Source organism: Phascolarctos cinereus, unplaced genomic scaffold (genome assembly GCF_003287225.1).
Source record: "Phascolarctos cinereus isolate Bilbo 61053 unplaced genomic scaffold, phaCin_HiC Scaffold_726;HRSCAF=1367, whole genome shotgun sequence".
In the NCBI taxonomy this organism is placed as follows: Eukaryota; Metazoa; Chordata; class Mammalia; order Diprotodontia; family Phascolarctidae; genus Phascolarctos; species Phascolarctos cinereus.
The window spans coordinates 337,156,030-337,176,421 of NW_027556098.1; the positions used below are offsets into that span (position 1 = coordinate 337,156,030).

Sequence of the window (20,392 nt, forward strand, 5' to 3'; positions counted from 1 at the left end):
GTCAGGGATCCAGAGACAGCAATAGCCTGCCAGACCAAAGGAGGAACAGAGTTGACGCTTGATGTGGGGTACAGGGAACTGAGTGATAGCCTTAAGGTGGGACAAGTGGAGAGAAAAGCCGGAGGCAGAGAGGTGATGTCCCAGGAATCTCACAGAGGGGAGAGCAAACTGGAGTTTGTCCCAAGATACCTTCTGGCCCTTTGCTGCTAAACCATTAAGGAGGTATACAGAGTCCTGAACAGAAACATCTTGGGAGGGGGAGCAAAGGAAGTCATCAACATACTAAAGGAGGACAGAATCTTTAAACATCAAGTGAGGACAGGTCCTGTTTAATATCTCTTAGAAATAGGACGAGATTCAGTGAATCCCTAAGGAAGGACAGGTATATTGACACCCCTCCCAGGTCAAAGCAAAAATGAATTGGCTTTCAGGGGCAACCTGGATTGAGAAGAAGGCACTACAGAAGTCAACCATCCAAGAAGTGAGTGGTCCAGGGTGGTACAAGGTTAGGCAGAATGTGGGAGTTTGGGAAGACAGGTGGTAGGGGTATTACAACAGCGTTAACTGCTCAGAGATCATGGACAAGTCACTAGCCCCATCTACCAAGAACTGTGCTAAGTGCTGAAAATACAAATACAAGCAAGCAAGACAACCCTTGCCTTCAAAGAGCTTATATTCTAATGGGGGAAGATAACATTTAAAGGGGAGATGGAAGTGGGGAGGGGGCATGGTATGAATCAGATGGTGACCAGAAGAGATGAGGTGATGGTGGAGAACTGGTTCTGGGCAAGATAAAGCAAAGCTCATCTCTCACAGCCTCTGAGGCCCTGCCAGATCAAATAGTTTGCACAGGTCACACAATTAGTAAATAGGAATTCTACTCAAGAAATTCCATTTTATTTCATACAGAATCACCATATCAATACCAAGGAATTTGCTTTACACTCCAAGGATGGCCCAGTTATGGGAATCTTCCACTATTTCTAGGATAATGAAAATTATCTCCCTCTCCTCTCAACTAAGGTTATCTTTTTTTTTCCTCAGTATTTTTTCTTCACAACCATTTTTTAAGATCCTTCTATGTGCTATGTTTGGCATTGGTGATACAAAGACAAAAGAGGAAATAGTCACTGCTCTCAAGGAGCTTATATTCTATATTGAGATCTATACACATAATTTTATTGGTTTTTTATGCACAGAATATGTTAATAAGTAAATGCTGTGGAAGGAGAATGCAGTAGCAGCTGGAGAGATCTAGCAAAGCTTTCATGTAGGTAAGGATGTAAAAGATTAAAAGAGATGGAGAAAAGGAGTAGGGAATTGGGTTCCACGTTCCTTAGCTAATGCAAAGGCAAGGAGATGAGAAGTTCAGGATAATGTGTGAGCAACAACAAGAAGGCTGGCTACACTGTAGTGTGGGAAGAAGAATAATGTATAATAAGACTGAAAAGGTTGGGGCTAGGTTACAAAGGACTTTAGAAGCCTAGTATGGTTTATATTTTATCCTAGAAGAAACAGGAGGCCACTGTAGTTTATTGAATAAGGGAATGATTTGGTGGGACTTGTACTTAAGGAAAATCACTTTGAAAGCAGTTTCTCACTGATTAGAGTAGAAACTTGTTTTATAAAATAAGCTAAGTATGTGTAGTGAAAAGAACAGTGAAGCTGGGTTCAGAGGACCTAGGTTCAACTGTAGCTACCTAACTCTTTGACCTTCTACGAGTCACAATTTCTGAACTCATTTACAGATATAAAAGTTACTGCGTACCTTGCACATCTGAATTAAGTGATTACTAAATGTCTCTGCATTGTGTCTCTTTAGAGTTATGTCACATACACAAAAGTTTATGTGTGAGCTTTATCCATTCACAAGAGAATGATTCGGGTTCAAATGTAGTAGAGCTTAGCAACAGAAAGAACCGTTCTAGAGGCAGGTCACAACAGGAAGATTGATTGACCTAGAAGCAGAAGGATGAAGAGAAGGATGGGGGGAGGGGAAGAGGAGGGTGATGGAGGGAGGGAGATGGAAGAAGGGAGGAGGAAGGTCGAGAGAAAAGCGAGTCTGACTCAGGTAACCGCCCGTGGGTGGAACCTACACAGTCAGAAAAGAAAGCTGATCTCTGGGATAAGAGGTATTTATCTCACCAAGCAGAGTGCAGAAGTTCAGACTCCTCAGTACCAGTCCACTTGAACAAATGAGGAAACTGAGGCAGAGAGCGGACTACACCTAAACTTTCATACCTGTAGAAGCACTCACCGGGGTGGGAGCTGCAAGAGATTAAGACCCATCTGTTTTAGGAGACCCCAGAAAAGTTAGCCCAATTATGCTTAAAATAAGAGACCAAAGGAGAGGAGGATCCAATTACTGGCCGCCAGTGCGGCTCCCCGTGCCGGTTCCCCAGCCCGGAGGCGGTGCGGGTAGCTTCGCTCCTTCTCCCGCCCCTTTCCCCCTCCCCCCGCCCCTGGAGGCGGATCGCCCCTCCCCCTCCCCCGCCCTTCCTCTGGGTGCGTGAGCGTACACAGCCTGCACAGCGGGAGCCCGAGAGCCGGAGAGCAGGAGCCCGAGCCGCAAGAGCAGCAATAGCAGCAGCGGCAGCGGCAGGGGCAGCACGGGCAGTGCAGGCGCAGACAGAGCCCCCAGCATACGGACCTTGCTGTCCGGCCGCCGCCGGAGCAGGGACCCTTCGCTAGCTCGGCGCCCGGGCTGAGGAGGAGGACGAGAAGGCAGCTGCTGCTTGCAGGCGGCCCGCAGCGAGTGCCACCCCCCACCCCGCGAGGGCAGCGAGAGGCCGCGCCATGGTGAAGGTGGCATTTAACTCGGCTCTGGCCCAGAAGGAGGCCAAGAAGGAGGAGCCCAAGAGCGGCGAGGAGGCGCTCATCATCCCTCCGGACGCTGTCAGTGTGGACTGCAAGGTCCGGGTGCGGGGCAGGGCTGGGGAGGGATGGGGGGGAAGGGGAGGTGGATCAGGAGAGGGAGAAGGGTCGCTGCGGGGGGTGGGGTGCCCCGAGGGCATCCTGGGGAGTGCCACCGAGATGGGGACGGGGCGATTTAGATCAAGTTGCGAGGATCGTAGTCCGCCTGGGATCCCTGGATGAAGAGGGGGTGAAAAAGGGAAGCCACTATGAGCTACTTTCTAAGGGAACCTGAAGCTTCCCCGCCTTCTTCAGTTGCCCCCTTTCTCCAGCCAGGGCAGCCTCCTTTGTAAGGAAGCGCGAGTGCTGGAGGGGGGAATGGCGAGCTCATTACTTTGCACGGGCAGCGCGGGGACGGATAGGAGACGAGCGGGATTGAAAGCTCTGTGCCCGGTTCGCTGTCATTGGTGCAGTCGGGGCGGGGGGAGGAGGGCGGGGGCTGCAGCCGCCGTCGCGGCTGCTGCGTGCACTGAGGGGCTTCACCCCGGACCTCTGGCGGTAACGTGCAAAACAAAAACACACGCCCCACCACCACGTCCCCCCAACCGAGTTTGTCACTTCCTCCCCCTTTATAAATAAATCCTAAAATGGCTGACATCAGAACGAGCTAAAACCTCGGGTTCTTTTCTACTTTCGTTTTGGAGCCGAACAGTACTTGGACTGAGTCCAGCAAGCTGTAAGCCTCTTATTTAAAAGCATTTTCTTCCTCACCCTCCTTTCTTCCCCCACCCCGGGCCATCCTTATTGGCCGCTGAACTTAACTGAGGGGGAGAAGGCTGGCGGGCAAGTTGGCTGGAGTGAGGAGCTACTTGTTAGTTTTATAATTAAAACAATATTCCTATCAAAGGTCAGCAATTGTTATGAGGCTGTTGTTGGAAACTGGCCATAGAATTTTTTCCCCAAAAAATATTTAGAAGCCTGTGAATAACACTCAACACTAGATAAACAAAAAATTTTGCAACTCCTCCCCCTTCATCTCCAATTTTTGTTTTTGCATAGAGGATTGCGTGGTTAATAATTCTGCTTTAAAATTAATTTAGAGCTGTTATCTGGGACTCTTGTTTCCATTGAATAATTATTTTTACCCACTAAAGCTGTTTAGGAAGCATTTGTTTTGTAGGACTCCCCACAGAAGTTAAAATAACACGAGGAGGAATGCAATAACCTTTTGCCGGAGTTTCTTTTATTTTTGTAGCTTAATAGAAGAAACTACAGCAAAAGGTTATTGCATTTCTCCTTGTGTTATTTTAACTTGTGTGACAAGTATATTTTTGCAACTTGACACACTTTGTTTAGATTATTTCTGCCAACTTTTTAAAAGAAACTCGCCCTTGAATACTTTTCCTTTTCAATTAGATAATATGCCTTCTAATTATTTAAAAGATTCAAATACTGTTCTGACTTAAAAGGGAAACCTAATTATTGTGTGCCACTTACCACTGCTGCTTGGTTGTTTTTCAAGGTTTTGTCCAGTTCTAACAATAAAAATTTAAATGGGACTATGGGTTCTTGCCGGTTCCTTAGAAGTATTGGAATAACTGGATGACGCCTTGCCCAGAATATTGTAGAGGGGATTTTTGTATTGACAGAATAGGTGGAATTCTAAGGCCCCTTCCAATTCCAAGATTCCTTGTTTACCAAATTATTAACAACTTCGAGACACATAACATTAATTTCGCCTTACTTGTGCTTTTTTTGTATATGTGTGGAATTCTAAGAGATTAGAAACAAAAACAAAAAAACCCTAGCTTCAAAAGTTAATTTTGATATGGACTGTCTTACTTTGAAATGGAAACAGTGAGCCGACTCCCTAAAGTGGATTAAAAGGTTGCTCTGTGCGAGTTGCTTTCCTGAATCCTCTGCAAAGTCCTAAAATAACGTACTTGCGATAGATCTAATATATTGTCATTCCAGTAGTAGATTATCAGAACATTTGTTTTTATCTAACATTCATGTGCCCCCCACCCTCACCAAAGTGCTAAGTATTAGACCAAGGTTGTATACAGTATAGCGAGAAAACTAAAAGCTAAAAGTAGAAACAACTATCCTCACAAAAACTATCTATAACTGACTCCTCTTCTTAAAAAAAAAGAAAGAAAGAAAAATCCAGAGAAAGAAATTGGGTGACATCATTTTTTGTTGAAATCTTACTTGTCTTTGGGCCTGGATCCTCTAGGGGATCTGAAAATCTTTGGACTAAAATCAGATTTTTGTTGGCTGGAAAGCCTTAAAATCAGCCTCTGATAATTTTCTCATAATTTCTGAAACAGTGAGCCTGCAGGGAAAGCTTCAGTTATCCTTCAGATTTGACATTGTAGGCACCTATAAAAAGTAACAATACATAACTCTGTGGCTTTCTAACTCTTTTTCTGTTTTCTGAAAGGAACACATTAAACAAAAATACCAGGACTGAGCAATAAAGGCCAAAGTCCTGCTTTGTAGCTAAGGCAGTAATCAGTGAATTGGCAGATACAGATGACTAACTCCTTTTGCAGCTCCTAACTGAAAGGGCCCTTTTCTTCAGTTTGTGACAAAATATTGTCTGCCTTAAGAGAGGAATCTTTCTAATCAGTCATTTACATGTAAATTAAAACCTTATTTCGGGGTAAATTTTTGTGAAAGAACTTCTGAACCTTGAAAGCTTGGACAATCACTGCAAAATCAATATTTCCTTGAAGAGTTTTCTGGTTCCATGATAATGACTGTATCCAAACCATTCTGTATGTTTCTGCAGCTGGTTTCTCAAGATAAAAACAATCATTCTGTTATATGTTTGGTCTTCCTTTAACCCTCTTGAGTAGATTAGATTGGATAATATGGGTCCTAAACCACTTATAAACAAGTGACCACAGTACCCTTTACTCCAGCAGAATGACCACTCTCCATGCACTGGTGAATACTTTCTCATCTTCTCTGCTTTGCAAACCCAGCCCCCAATCTCCTCTCCCTCACACCCCCCAGCCCCTTGCTGTTTTCCCCACAGGCTATCTCCTTCAGGTTGGAGGCTTAAGAGTTGTTTTGTTTTCCATTGCCTATTGTTAAATCATCTTGTCCCATATTAATCCTGATTTGCTGCCTCCATTGATTATTGTGAATAATTCTGTCTTTACTTCTTGTCTTATACTCTCTCTCTCTTTTCTGTTGGCCAAGCCCTTAGAAAGAGAAGGGGAGGAATAGCAGTCAATAGATAATTAGAAGATGTAGAGGGTATCTTGAGCTCTTTAAACTGAATGAATACATATCCCCTCAAATTGGAAACTTTTCCTCTATGTTAGGTTGCAGACTGCTTTTCATTTAGCTCTGGAAAATAGGTGTGCTGCGCATTTGTAAATACCGAAGGAAATATGCCGACTCTAGCACTATATTATATAATTATATTTGGCCGACTTCGTGTGGTGGTTGTTGTTGTTGTTGTTGTAAAACCAACAAATACTTCCTCAATCCAATCAGACTTTAATTTACTTCCTGCACTGTTAAGTTTAGTTCCCAAGAAAAATGGACTTGAGAAAGAGGTGTTTGCCCACTATGACCCTGGACAAAGTCCTTTCACATTTAGTAGCTTCATTTTCTTCCTCTGTAAAATGTGACAGGATTGCAGTGCCTCTCTTGAGATTCCTTCTAAAACCTGTGTGAAGAATGGCCTCTGTAGTTTAGCAATTGGCAGACTTTTTCTGTCTCTTCTTCCCTCAAGGACTCTCGTGAAATCCTATGTCTCCCATTACTCAAGTTTATTTTGTGATTTATACTCTCAATTTTTTTTCTAGTAAGACAGCTAGGTGACTTAGTAGATAGAGTGCTAGCTAGCTTGACTTGGAATCGGGAAGACTTTTAGTTCAGATGTCACTGTGTAACCCTGGGCAAGCCAATTAACTGCTGTCTGCCTCAGTTTCCTCATCTGTGAAATGGGGCTAATAGGAGCACCTGCTTCCCAGAGTTGTTGTGAGGTTCAGACACGAAAATATTTGTGAAGCTCTTTGAAAACTTTACAGCACTCTATACAAACTAGTTATATTATTATTAGCAATTGGGGGAGGTTGGGAGAAACTTCAGGGGCTTAGGAATGGTGCAGATTGAATTGAAAGAGGGTAACTTCTGCTTTGGTCTTCTCCGAGTTGTGTCCTCAATATTGCCTTAACACATACCTTTTTTTTCTTGACCAGACACCAACAAATATGTTTTTGTTGACAGTGTTTCTGATCAGCAGATGGAGGGTTGTAGGGAAATTCCACACTGCCACTTTACATGGCCAGAAGTATTCTCTGAGGCCATTTCACAGCTAGAGTTTGCACCCTTAGTTGAGCTTCTCAGAGTTAATGATTATTCACTTGTTCTATCCATTCTATCCTAGGGCTTCAAACTGGGGGGGGGGAGTGGCATAGAAACTCTTCTTTTAAGGGTCATGAATGGAGGTTGTTTAATTTAAAGGATTATTTAATATTAAATTAGTGTACAAGGAAATTTTCAAACTTAGTGGGGTTTTTTTTTGGTAAAGAAAACATCTTAAGGTTTATGAAGTGAAGTTATTTAAAGGGTTATTTAATATTAAATTGATGTACACAGAAATTTATTTTTTTTTCTTCTGAGACAGTTTTATTATTTTTGGTACTTATCTCTGCCTCTTGGAACCCATATCTCCTTTTAAGGCTCAGTTCATGTACCATCCATATAAGCTCTTTTCTTCTCACCGTCTCAGTTAAAGTTCTATTCCTCATATCCAGTCTCCCACCCCATTACTTTGTATTGAGGATCTTAGAATCATAGATTTTTGAGTTTATAGGGACCTCAGAAGATCATCTAGCCCCCAACTATTTCACTTTATAGATGTGGGTGCTGAAACCTATGCTTATCTTGTATTTATTGTTCCTCCTAATAGACTGTCAGCTGCTCCAAGACATGGCCATTTAAATTTTTTTCCATTTAATATCTCCAGATCCTAGGGGATAACTTCATTGGACTTTATTCAGAGTAGGTGTTTAAAAAATGCATGTTGAATTGAGTACGCATAACGTTCTGTTTTAGTTACGGTGTTCGTCAAAAAGAAACTTTTTGTTTTTGGATTTTTATTTATGCCTATATTTTTTTAATATTACATTTATTTTTGGATCAGTCCTTTCGTCATTGCCTAAGTTTTCACTTGTAAGAGTGGTGGGAGTTTTGTTTGTGTGTTTTTGTTTTTAAAGAGGAGAAAAAACATTTCAGCAAAATGACAGAACTCTCAGGTCTGTGACTGTCCATCCACTCGTTGAGTTCACAACCACTTCTGTGATGAAGGGAGAATGTACATATTCTTACCTCAACTCCAGAGCCAGCTTAATCATTATAATTACAAAGGGAGGGCCTTCTAAAGAAGCCATGGTATAGACCTGGAGCTGGAAGGGACCATAATCACCTATTCCAGTGCCCTCATTTTACAGATGAAACTGAGGCCCAGAGAGATTAAATGATTTGCCCAAGGTTACACAGATAGCAATTGTAAGAGGCAGGATTTGAGCCTAAGTCCTTTGACTCAAGGTCTAGTGAGCTTTTTCCTATATTATGCTGCCTTCATAAATGTGATCCACGATATTATCATTGTGTAGAGAAAAGGCTAGAAAGACTTCATCCAGTCCTAGACAGATACTGATTAATTCAACTTTTTAAACTTACTGAGACTCTAATAAAAAAGCAACTGCTACAGGTTCTAGAAACCAAAGGACTAGAGATGGGTTTCAGCTTCTTTCTGTTGAGTGAAATTGATTTGTCCATCCAAATACGGGTTTTTTTTTTGCACACTTTAATTTCTTTCATTGTAAATGGAATATTGTGCATACTCTTCAGTCTGTGGGTTGGTTAGTTTTGCTGAACTTTTTTTTTTCTCGGCTTTTGCCACAAAAGATAGCTTGCTCTGGGGGTTGGGGGAAAGAGATGTTATTGAGAAACAAATGTAATTTTTGCAAGACTCAGAAACATTTAACTCTTGCTCTCAAGAAACTTGGGAAGATTTATGGGAAATGTCTGGGTTTGGTTTTATTTTTATTCCTTTTTTTTTTAAACTAATGAAATGCTTTTACACAAAGGAGGTAACTAGAGTAGATGAGTGTATCCTGTTTGTCCATTAGGACAATTGCTACTTGAGAACTAATTTTACTACCATTTGTATCCTTCAGTAAACACTTGTTTTTGAAATGAAAGACTTTAGATAAAGCCTGTGGTAGTTCTTGTATTATCTGTCCTCTTACTGGACATTTTCTGAATGTGAATAAAAACCCTTGGAAAATAAGTATAGTCTTTTGAAGTTCTTTTAATTCTGAAGGAAAACCAATATATCTCATCACCATATGGATGAAATTGAACTTTTTTTTTAAAGCATTGAGAATAAATTAATGGGGTGTTCGCATCTGCTTAAACTTATTCCTAAAGTGAACATTGTTTTTTTGTAATGATAAATTCTGTTCCTGCTCTCATGGTGGAGGTATTATTTTTGGTTTTCACTAAATATTCAACACTATTCACTATTCAACAGTCCTGGTAATTGATTGGCAGCAAGACAATTTTGTAACATAAAACTTAAAACATAAAGCTTTTTCTGGATGAGACCAAGTTGTTGAGGTTTTGTTTGTTTGCTTTGATGGTAGAAAAATGGTCATTAAATTATAACATACCGAAGATTTATGAATACCTCAGTTTTCACATGAACCATCTGGAGAATTTCTATCTAAAATTATGGCCTTTGAACTTCAATGTGTGTATAAGCAGATGTGTTGTTAAGATGACATAAGTAACATTTTCCTTCCCTTTTTTTTTTAAGTTTGACCTAAGGATAAACTACCTGCAACCTTTAGTTCTCATATTCTCTGCTTTAATAAATTTTATTAATTAATGTTGCTCCATCTCCCTGTACTAAAAAGACAGCATGAAATCAGGAAGAGTCAGTTGAAACACAAGATGGTAGGTATACTAGAAATTACATGGATCACTAAGACTTTAAAAAAGACAAAACTTAGATCAGAAAAATGTTTATTAAATTCTGTCCTTTAGTTCTGCATTTCTTATCTTCATCTCTAGCAGCTAGCTTCTCTTTGTAGTATTTCCTTTCTACTGACTTTTCTTTTAGTCTTTATCTCTTCCTTAACAGAGAGGCAGGCAGGCTTGGTTTCAGCACTGCCCACCCCCCCTTCTGCTACTTAGTTTTGTTACCTAGGGGTATGTCACTTCACTGTCTCTGGGCCTCAGTTTCTTCATCTGGTAAAATGAGGGAATGAGACCAAATGAAAGTAAAAAGTTTACACTTGTAATTTTATATTGCACTTTACTTGGATTATTTCATTTGAACCTCATACCAACTCGATAAAATTTAAAGGTATTAATAAAATTATAGGTATTGGTATGCCTATCTTACAGTTGAGAAAACCAAGAGGTTCAGTGACTAACAGCTAAGTGTTGGCAGGATTTGATTCCACGTTTCTCCTGACTCTCTTAACACTCTCCACTGCCACTCGGCCTCTAATATCTAAATTTATTTCCAGCCCCAACATTCCATGGATCTGAGTTTATTCTCTTTCATTCCAGTACTGGGATCTGTAACATTTTAAAGCCTGCCAAGGTTGGGCTAACAGCCCGGTGAGCTTCAGCTATGGACATAACAGGCTTAAGCTAAATGATGTTTTTTTTCTTTTCTTGCCTTTAATTTTTTATTTATTTTTAAAAATTTTGAGTTTCAAATTCTCTCCCTCCTTCCTGCCTCTTCTTCCCCACCCATTGAGAAAGCAAATGATATATCAGTTATACATGAGAAGTCACATACAACATATTTTCTTATTAACCTGCAAAAACAAAGCAAAACAAAAAATAGCAAGACAAAGAAAATGAAAAAAACATATACTTCAGTTTGCACTCAGAGTTCAATAGTGTCTCTCTCTGGAGGTGCATAGCATTTTTCACATGTGTCCTTCAGAACTGTCTTGGATCATTGCCTTGATCAGGATAGCTACGTATTTCACAGTTGGTTGTTGTTATAGTATCGCTGTTACACTATATATAGATGTTCTGGTTCTGCTCATTTTGTATCACTTCATCTAAGTCTTCCCAGGTTTTTCTGAGACCATCCCCCCCTCTTCATTTCTTATAGCACAATTATATTCAATCACAGTCATCTACTAGAACTCATCCAACCATTCCCTAATTGATGGGCATCCCCCCATTTTGTAATTCTTTGCCATCACAAAAAGCTGCTATAAATATTCTTTGTACCTATGAATCCTTTCCCTGAAGGGTAGTCTTTTTACTCAGAAACTTTGGTCAAAGTGGGATCCTACTAGATTTTATTTAGTATTGAAGGAAATCTTCGGTCTTTTGGAATCTGGCACAAGGTTTGACATTTGCTACATTCGTTATTGCTCCTTGGTGGATTGTAGGAATATGGCCCCTCATTTGAGCTCTTCTTTCCATTTTAATTCAGTTCCTTTTTAAGTAACTGGAATGGTTCTAGTGATACTTGACACTGTACTCCAGTACCAAGGAGTTCAAGTGTGCCAGAAAAACCTTCTATCCATGTCATGAGAGACTGGTGGAATTTAGAGTTAGAAGTTAACTCCTTAATTTTACGGATGAGAAAACTGAGGCCCAGAGAAGTGAAGTCTTACCCTAAATCCCTTGAGTATCCAGAGCTCTTCAATCATGAGGACCTAGTTTATTTATTTAAAATAGATCCAACTAGAAGTAATGATGAATTTCTAAAGTAAATACTTTATGAAGAATTTCTGTGAGGTGGAATGGAAATGTACTTGTCCTAACTCATCTCGCTTAAATGACAATTCATAGAATTTCAACAGTTTGAGTCAGATAAGGAAACACTGGTTCAGATCATCTCTTCTGGTGTGTATTGCTGCTAATATTAACACCAAAGCTCTTAACTGACCTTAGTGGTGACTAAGTTACTCCTTACCTTTTGCCTCTGTTCTCTTTACTCCAGGACCACTGTGACCTACAACATTTTGAATAACATTGATTTTGCTTTTAGGTGTAGTTTGTAGCATGGTATGGTAGAAAGAGCTCTGACCTTGGAGTCATGGGGCCCAAGTTAGAAACCAAACTCTGAAAATCAAGTAACCTCTCTGGGCCTCATTTTCCTCATTTTTCAAATGAGGCAGTTGAAGTGGATGCCCTTTAAGATCCTTTTATTTTTGTTGTTTTCCATATGGTTCATTGAACTCTCAGGCTGATTGATGGTGTGGTGATACATTACGGGGTGTGTTTGGTGATTGGTTCTACACTAATAAGTAGACTTTGTGGTCATGGCATTGATTTCCACAAATATTTATTTAGTTTCATTGCTTTAATGAACATATTATGTATGACCCATAGTGTCAGCAGAGTGCATGGGTATTTGTTGAATATGCCCCCCTTCACTCCCCACGGAATTCTTTGGTTTGCTTCTAATTCATAAGGTCTGACCTGATTATTTTTACCAGTAATAAAACCTGAGACCCAGAGGGGAAAACAGAATTGCCCATAGTCACATTTTAGATGAGAATTCACATCTCCTCATTCTTCATTCATTCTAGCATTCTTTCCTAAATACACTAAAATATATGTTTAACGTCTTTTCTCTTGAATACCAAGGCCAATTTAATAACTAACATTTATCCCTTTTTGTCATTTTTCATATTTGGTTGTGATTGCACTAGGCCCAAAAAGAAACAGTGAACTTCTGTTGTTACAAGATAGAATGGGTGTTTTTCTTTGTTTTGGCATATATAATGTATGTGTACGTATACATATATACATATATGCATTTATTAATATGTAATCATATAAATGATGTAAATTTCATGTAAAATAGAGTTTAAATCATTTATATAATTATATATAAAATTTTTATCACACACATGTAGCACTTAGTACAACTGCCTGGTACATAAGTAGATGCTTAATAAATGCTTGTCGTCTTTACTTTTAGTATTGTCACATAATCTGAATACTGATACAGCATTAGGTAACAGCTAGCTTGCCATTGATTACTCCCTTTCTAATCAAACTGGTTAACTGAGTTTCTATATGAACTTCCAGATTTTTCCCCAAAAGGGATAAATGAGGGAGTAATTATTTCTTTGTAAAAAGACTCCCCCCCCAAAGCATTAGTTTGACTTCTTAGAAACAGATCCATTGTTTAAAGAGAAAAGTGGTCCTCCTTTATCCCAGCAGATGGCCCATCGAAACAGTTCTTTGTTGATCTGTTTATAACAAATTTTATACAATGAATAATTCTGTACAAGTGTTTTCTTTGGGCCCTGTCCACGTAACAGACGAGCCAAGGTTTTGCTTTCCATCCAGTAGCAATTTCTCCAGGCCTTCCCACCTCAATCCAACATCTATTGTAACAACAAAAAAAAAATACCAAAAGATCCAGGAAGTTAGGAAAGAGAAGGGTGATGAGGGTGTGGTTTTTTTGTTTATTGACCATTGACTTTGGGCCAAGAACATATTCTTTGTTTTCTTCAGTTCAAAGCACTTTTTTCGCTAAAAAGAGAGTATGTGCCTTGTTTTGATTTTGGGTCCTAAAGCCTGGAAATAAATTATACCCAATTTAACAATTTCATTACCACCCATCAGCTAATATGATTGTATAATGAAATGAATACTACACTAAACTTTGTCTACAGGATTTCGGAGGTCCTTTCCACCTCTAAATTCCTTATTATCCTGTATGACCTAGATTTGGATCCCAGACACATCTGTTACTTTCTAGCGGTGTGACTTTAAGGTTTCAGGAGTTTCTTCACCTGTAATATGATCATAATTATGCCTGTCTGTCAAGGTTATTGTGAGGCTCAGATGATATTATGTAATCAATGAGATTATCCTGAACTCCTTCCTCAGTGATTAACACATTTCCACCCAACTACTCACTCCATTCCAGCGATTCTGAATGCTCTGTTGCTTTTCTCCATCCTCCTCTGGCCACTCCCTTATTCCCATCCCCCTCAATTCAACCTCTCCAAACTCCCACTCTGAAGATACCCAACCAACCCTTTCACTGTATTCTCTGGAATGCCTGTTCCATAGGTAACAAACCAGATTCCATCTTGAACCTGTTGCATTCTGACTCCCTCCTGAAGTGCAGCTTCCCTGGCTACACTTCCCATCATTGATTGCACTTTAACTCATATCACCAGACTCTCTGGGATCATGGTGGGGGACTTAAATTATTTCTTGATCCTCATTGCTATTTCCCTGGTTCTCTCTCTACCACCATAACTCAGTACCTCTCCTTCTCTCAGATTCATTCATTCAGTACATATTTATTACCCAGTCATGATTCTGGTACCTGTTGTCTACTGACTTCTAGGGTATACTCTTCTTTGTCAGTGAATCAGTGTCTGAGTGACAGGCTATCCTCCCCAATTCCTGCCTTCATATTAGGGGACTTAAATGTGCTACCCATATTAATATTCCTCAAGTCCTATTTCTTCACCTTGCTCATTTCCCATGCCCTGCTCCCTCCACTTCACCTCATCTACACACAGAGGTGATCATACTCTTGATTTTGCCATTACCAACAAAGGTTCTACATCCATGTTTGTGAACCCTGAAATTCCTTTATCCTATCATTATCTGTTGTCATTCCTTTAACCCTCTGCCTTACAAACTTGTTTTCACTGTGACCTCCAGTCCTTTGACCCCTTTGTTCTTTATCAAGCCATCACTCCTGCATTGGCTTCACTCTTGTCCCTTTCCCCTCTTGATTCCATGATGAACCAAATCAACTCTACACTGCCCCCTTCTCTTGAGTCCCTTGCCCTTGTATTTTATAGAAAATCCTGCTTCTAAACTTCAACCTTGGGTCACTCTCACCACTCCCCTAGATGTAATCATTGGTGAAGTCTGGTCATTTCCATCTTCATGATATGTTTAGCATAAGTCCCCTTCTTTCCTTTGGCATTGCCACTACTCTGGGTAAGGCCCTCCCTTATCATCTCATGTATGATTGCAATGGTCTGCTGAGTGGGTTCCTAAAGTCTTTCCCCATTCCAGTCCATCTTCCACTCAGTTGTGAAATTGATCTTTATACAGTTCAGGTTTGGCCATATTAATCCCCTGTTCAGTAAATTCCAGTGGCTATCTGTGACCTCCAGGATCAAATATAAAATCCTCCAGTGTTTAAAGCTTTTCATAATCTGACCACTTCCCACCTTTCTAGTCCTCTTACACCTTCCTTCCATATAATCAGTGATCCAGTTAACACTGGCCTCCTTGCTGATTACTGCATAGGATACAGCATTTTCACTGGCTATGTCTTATCCCTCCTCATCTCTGCCTCTTGGTTTCCATGACTTCCTTCAAGTCACAGCTAATATCCCACCTTCTGCAAGAAGCCTTTCCCAGTCTTTCTGAATCTTAAGTGCCTTCCCTCTGAGATTACTCCCAATTTATCCTGTATTTATCTTATTTGTACATAGCATGTGGTGTCCCTATTAGACTGAGCTTCTTAAGAGTAATAATGTTTTTGCCTTTCTCTCAGCACTTGGCACAGTACCTGACATGTAGTAGGTGCTTAATAAATGCTAGTTGATTGATTCAATATAAAGTGTTATTTATACCTTGAAAGGACATTTTGTGTGTGTGTGTGTGTGTGTGATGATGATGATGAGGATTTAGAGCTGAAAAGAATGACCTTAGAAGCCATTCAATCCAACTCTCTGATTTTACAGATGAGGAAACTGAGGTATAGAAAATTAAATGATTTGCCCAGCAAGTGTCTGAAGAAGGATTTGAATTCAGGTCTTCCTGACTCCAGTGTCAGCTGTTGAGATCATTATAATGGCATTTTGATCTGTATCACTTTAGGTTTTAGATTTGTTTTTAAGTAGAATGTCAGCTCCTTGAGGGCAAGCATCATTTTTTTGTCCCCAAGGCCCACATAGTGCCTTCCCTGCAGCAGGTAACTAATTGAATGAAAATTCTTCTGTCTATAACTTTTTTATTTTGGCCTTCATCACTTAGTCCAGATTTTCTTTTAAGTTAATGCTTTTGAGGACAAGTAACTTTGGGACCACTGAGTTAATATGTATTAAAGCAGTGTCCCAATGTTACAGTATCAGTATCCCAGTATCCCAGTATCCCAGAACCAAGGCAGTCCCCTCCATTGCCTCCTGAACTCCTGCCCCCTGCCGAGAGCAAATCATTTATTCTCTTCCCAGAAGATTAACTAACAAAAAATAAACAAACTTCAACGAACCTAAAGTACCTACAATTTGCAGAGGACTGTATTGTACCTCATGAGCTACAGGCCCGGTCCCAGCTTAAACTTTTAATATTATTGAAGAAATGAAATTTTATGGCTCTTAACTACATGCAAAGCTCTTGCAAGTCTGATTTGAATAGATGACATTTGTAATTGGCAGTGCTATTTCTATACAAGCGTGTAATGTCCTTTACTCCGAAATGAACCAGGTGGTTCTAGGTGGGATTCATCTGTTTCAGCTTTTAATATATGCAAAGTTAGCTGAAGAGCTTTACTGAGTGCCTGTTTTTCTCAGGTAAGAAGGAGTCAGGGTCATCTTTTAATATAGCCTCCCTCTCAAATACAATTTGCATAAGATTGTTCCCTTGGCTTAATGAATTATATAAGGAATTACATCAAATTAGAATCATGGTTTTTGTTCTATAAGGAGAAATAATGCAATTTTTCATCTAATGTTTTAAAATTACCTAAATTCATGGATGTGTAATAATGTTCATACTAATGAGCGTAATATTAAACTAAATTCTGCCAGAATGTCTGTCTCAGAAAGTCATTAAGGCTAGTGGTAATTGATTGACAGTTTAGACACTTTCGATTTTTCATTCAAAATGGCCTGTCAAACATTTATTAAGTGCTTACTTTGTGCCAAGCACTGTGCTAAGCTTTTAGGATACAAATAAAAGATAGCCCCTGGTTTTGGGAGGAACTCTACCCTCCAGTTCAGAAGGCCCCCAGGTACAGAAAAGGTATTGATGAAAGTATGATTACCTTGTAGATGCAGTGTTGTGCAGGAAGATGTGATTTCTGTTGATATGAGAGCCCAAAGCAGGGCAGCTGGATGGGGAATGAAGAGGTGACTGGCCTGGGCATCGTCCTTAAACAATACTAATATTCATTTTTATGCCAAGAGTGTTTTATCCTCCTAAAAAGATTAGACTGGAAGATGGCCTTGTCATTTCTTTTGTACCATCCTTGAAAGGGGTACATTTTGGAAACTTTCCTTAGAGAAGCTCTACAAACTACATATTTACCTAGTACTAACAGGAAATGCACATTATTGTCCTATTTGGTTACTTTAAAATAAAAATATATACTGCTAGGAGTGAAGGCAGAACAAAGCTTTTTAATGTTGAAACTAATTTCTTAGAAAATCTAGCCTTCCTGTTATTAAGATCTCGAAGAAGAGAAAATTGATGAACTAGGATGGTGTAACATTAACTCCTTGTCCTTGCCAGTTGGGGAATTCTGTCAGTACTTATCACTCTGCATTTGGAAATATGCCATCAAAAGCTCTGAGTAGGCCTTCTACGTGATTCTGACTTTCAGACCTTCAAATACAGACTTGGAAATAAATTTAAACTCCATAGCCCTCAAGGTGCATCCCTTATACTATATAGTTCTCATAAAAAATTGTAGCAGTGACAAATTTGGCTGTTAGCCTAAAGAATGTGCAGTATCACAGAAAAAGGCTTACAGCCTAATTTCTTTCAGTTCTGACCTAATTTCCTGTACTAGGAACACTGTCCAGAACTGGAGGCCTAACCATCTGTGCTAATTTGAATGCTGCCTGATGATGTATTGGGATTCATAGACTTTCCTGATTCAGTTTTTTAAAGTCACTGAGTTTTCTGTATGATGTCTTAATAAAGTTGAGTTTCCTTTTATTCTACTGTTCTTTGGAAAAGTAATTAAAAAAATTTTTTTTATAGATTTCTTTACTGGAGGGTATATCTCTTCAGGTAACATTTTAACCTTGTTCTTTGCTTTCTTTTTTTTTCCTAGAAAGGCAGTTTGGTATAGTGAATAGAGACCTGGCCTTGAAGCCGGGAAGGTCTGAATTTGACACGTACTAACGTTTGACTCTGAACAAGTGCTGTAGGCCAGCAGTTCTCAAATTTTTTGATCTCAGGAATCCTTTACACTCTTAAAAATTATTGGGGGCCCCTCATTTGTTTATATGAGATACATCTGTTGATAAAAATGAAAACCTCTTAGTAAAAAAATAGTTTTGATCTACAGGACCCCTAAGAGTCATTCCCAGTCCACGCTTTGAGAACCTCTTAAGACTATAAATTACAAGAGACGGTGCCACCCATATTGGACAAGGAGTTTCCTCACCTGGGAATTCCCTCAACTAGTAAAATCACAGGTGTAGTCTCTCACCCTCCACCCCCCCCATGGCGATTAATTCAGTCACCTTGATGTAAACATTTTATAACAATCATAAAGTTGTAATAACAAATCTAGATTTCATTACTAAAGGTCAGTGTTGTGTGAAAGCTAGTAGTGACAGAAAGTCAAGGGTCTCTGAAGTATTGGGCTGGTATTTACAGAAGGAGAAAGGAAAAGTGGACTGTTATCTGTCCCCCACACTTATTTTGTCACTGAAGTTGAGATTTTAGCAATCTTCCCTAGAAAAGTCAAATGGGGAAATATTAGATACAAACACAAGCTTAAGACTAGAGGGGACTTTGCAAGTCTTTTTGGATTCTTGAGGCTATGTGTTGCTCGGATGCTGTTGGTAGTGAATGAACATTTATTAAGCACCTGCTATTTGCCTGGCACTGTGCTAAGCACTGGGGAGACAAGGGGGCAAAAAGGACAGCCCCTGCCCTCCAGCAGTTTATAATCTAATGGGGGAAGATAAACAAAAGTAACCTGAAAAGGTGTGAGAGGGAATAGGAAAGAGAAGTCTAAGTCCCAAAGTATTATGGGGGGGTGTGGGGGATATGGATGAGATCTTTACTCTGAGCCCTCTCCTTAAAAGGAAGTTTTGAAATTTGTGTCTGGCTGTGTCCTCTAATCTTTGGGGCTGAGGGTAGTCATGAGGTGTGAATACCAAGCCTGATTTGCAGGATGATGGGGTTATAGCTTCCATGTGATTTGTGTTCCTTACCAAATTCAGCATCAGCAATGAATGGGTGTTATTAGTAATAACAGCACTGTGTTGTAATTTCATCAGTTTCACCTTGACTCTAGAAGTCGAATACACAGTCTATATAACCTTTGTGTCTCTGAGTTGAATACCATTGGTATTCCTTCACATCTAGCCAAACTGGAAAGTTGGCTTCCATGGAATCATTAACTTTTAGATTTGGAATCGACCTCAGGTTGCCTAGCTCAATCCACCCCTAGGCCCTGGCCTTTTTCACAGATAAGGAAGATGAGACCCAAAGAAGTTAAATGTGTTTCTCTTTGCTCCACATTTAATGGCAGAACTGCTATTAGGTTCTTGGTGTACAGACCTCAGGCATTGTTTTGATTAGGCCATGCTGATGGGAATGATAGGGGCGATGGGGGACACAAGTGTATGTGGGGGGGAAGATGTTGAGCTAGATAATCTGCGGTCCCTTCCAGCTATATTAGCAAGTGGAGCATGCTATTTGACTAAGACAGTGGAAAACCACTTAACCAAACATTAACTCAATTCATGGACAATGGTTTCACTAATCTACATTGACTGCCCCCACAAGTGAAATAGTCAATCTTCAGAAACTATTTGAGTATTCTTTATGCAGGACATCGTGTATTAGGTGACCCTGATATGACAGGTATAAAAGAAGGAAAAAAAACTCACTCATACCATTTTACACATCAATTCCATTGCTAGAACTTTAACATGAATATATGAGGAAAAGGGGGAAAAAAGGACCTATCTGAACAAAGTAGTCCTAGTTGTTTTGTGATAAAATAAGTTGAAATGTCATGTTGCTTAAAAAAAAATAGTAATATGAAGAGTAACAGGACTTATGCAAAGACCTTTATGAAGTAATGAAAATGAAGATCAGTAGAACCTGAAGTATGTAGAAAAAGTTAAATATAGGGGAATTTCAAAGTGACTCAGCACTTTTTGTTTGGTTCTGCTTTGTTGAAGTGTAGGCACAGAATAATAAGGGTTTCTGTGTAATTTTATCCTTCATTCATTATTTAATCCATTTTTATTGGTTATTAAATTTTATCAGTTAAAAATTTTTAGAAATAAGGAAATTAGAAATCTTCTAGCTCTATTCTTCCATTTTACAGATGAGGAAAGCAAGGCCTGCCAAGATACATTTCCAGATGGATACAGAATAAGATAAGAAGTAACTAGAAAAATTATTTTATTCAGTCTTTTTTAGTAGTGTCAGACTCTTCATGACCCTATTTGGGGTTTTCTTGGCAAAGATACTAGAGTGGTTTGCCATTTCCTTCTCCAGCTTTTTTTACAGATGAAGAACTGAGGGAGACAGGGTTAAGTGACTTGCCCAGGGTCACACA

General features: G+C 39.6%; 1 protein-coding gene across 2 annotated transcripts in view; it reads left to right on the plus strand.

Moving 5' to 3' along the window:
- Nucleotides 1-2,500: 2,500 nt before the first annotated feature.
- ITM2B (integral membrane protein 2B) overlaps nucleotides 2,501-20,392 on the plus strand; it is a 34,630-nt gene continuing 16,738 nt past the window's right edge. Inside the window, exon 1 of one of the 2 annotated variants that reach the window (XM_020993786.2) lies at nucleotides 2,501-2,913. In XM_020993786.2, the coding sequence (XP_020849445.1) occupies nucleotides 2,797-2,913 (117 nt within the window). In that variant the 5' untranslated portion in view covers nucleotides 2,501-2,796. The remainder of the gene's footprint in view (nucleotides 2,914-20,392) is intronic. The other variant, XM_020993785.2, reaches the window with a different exon arrangement.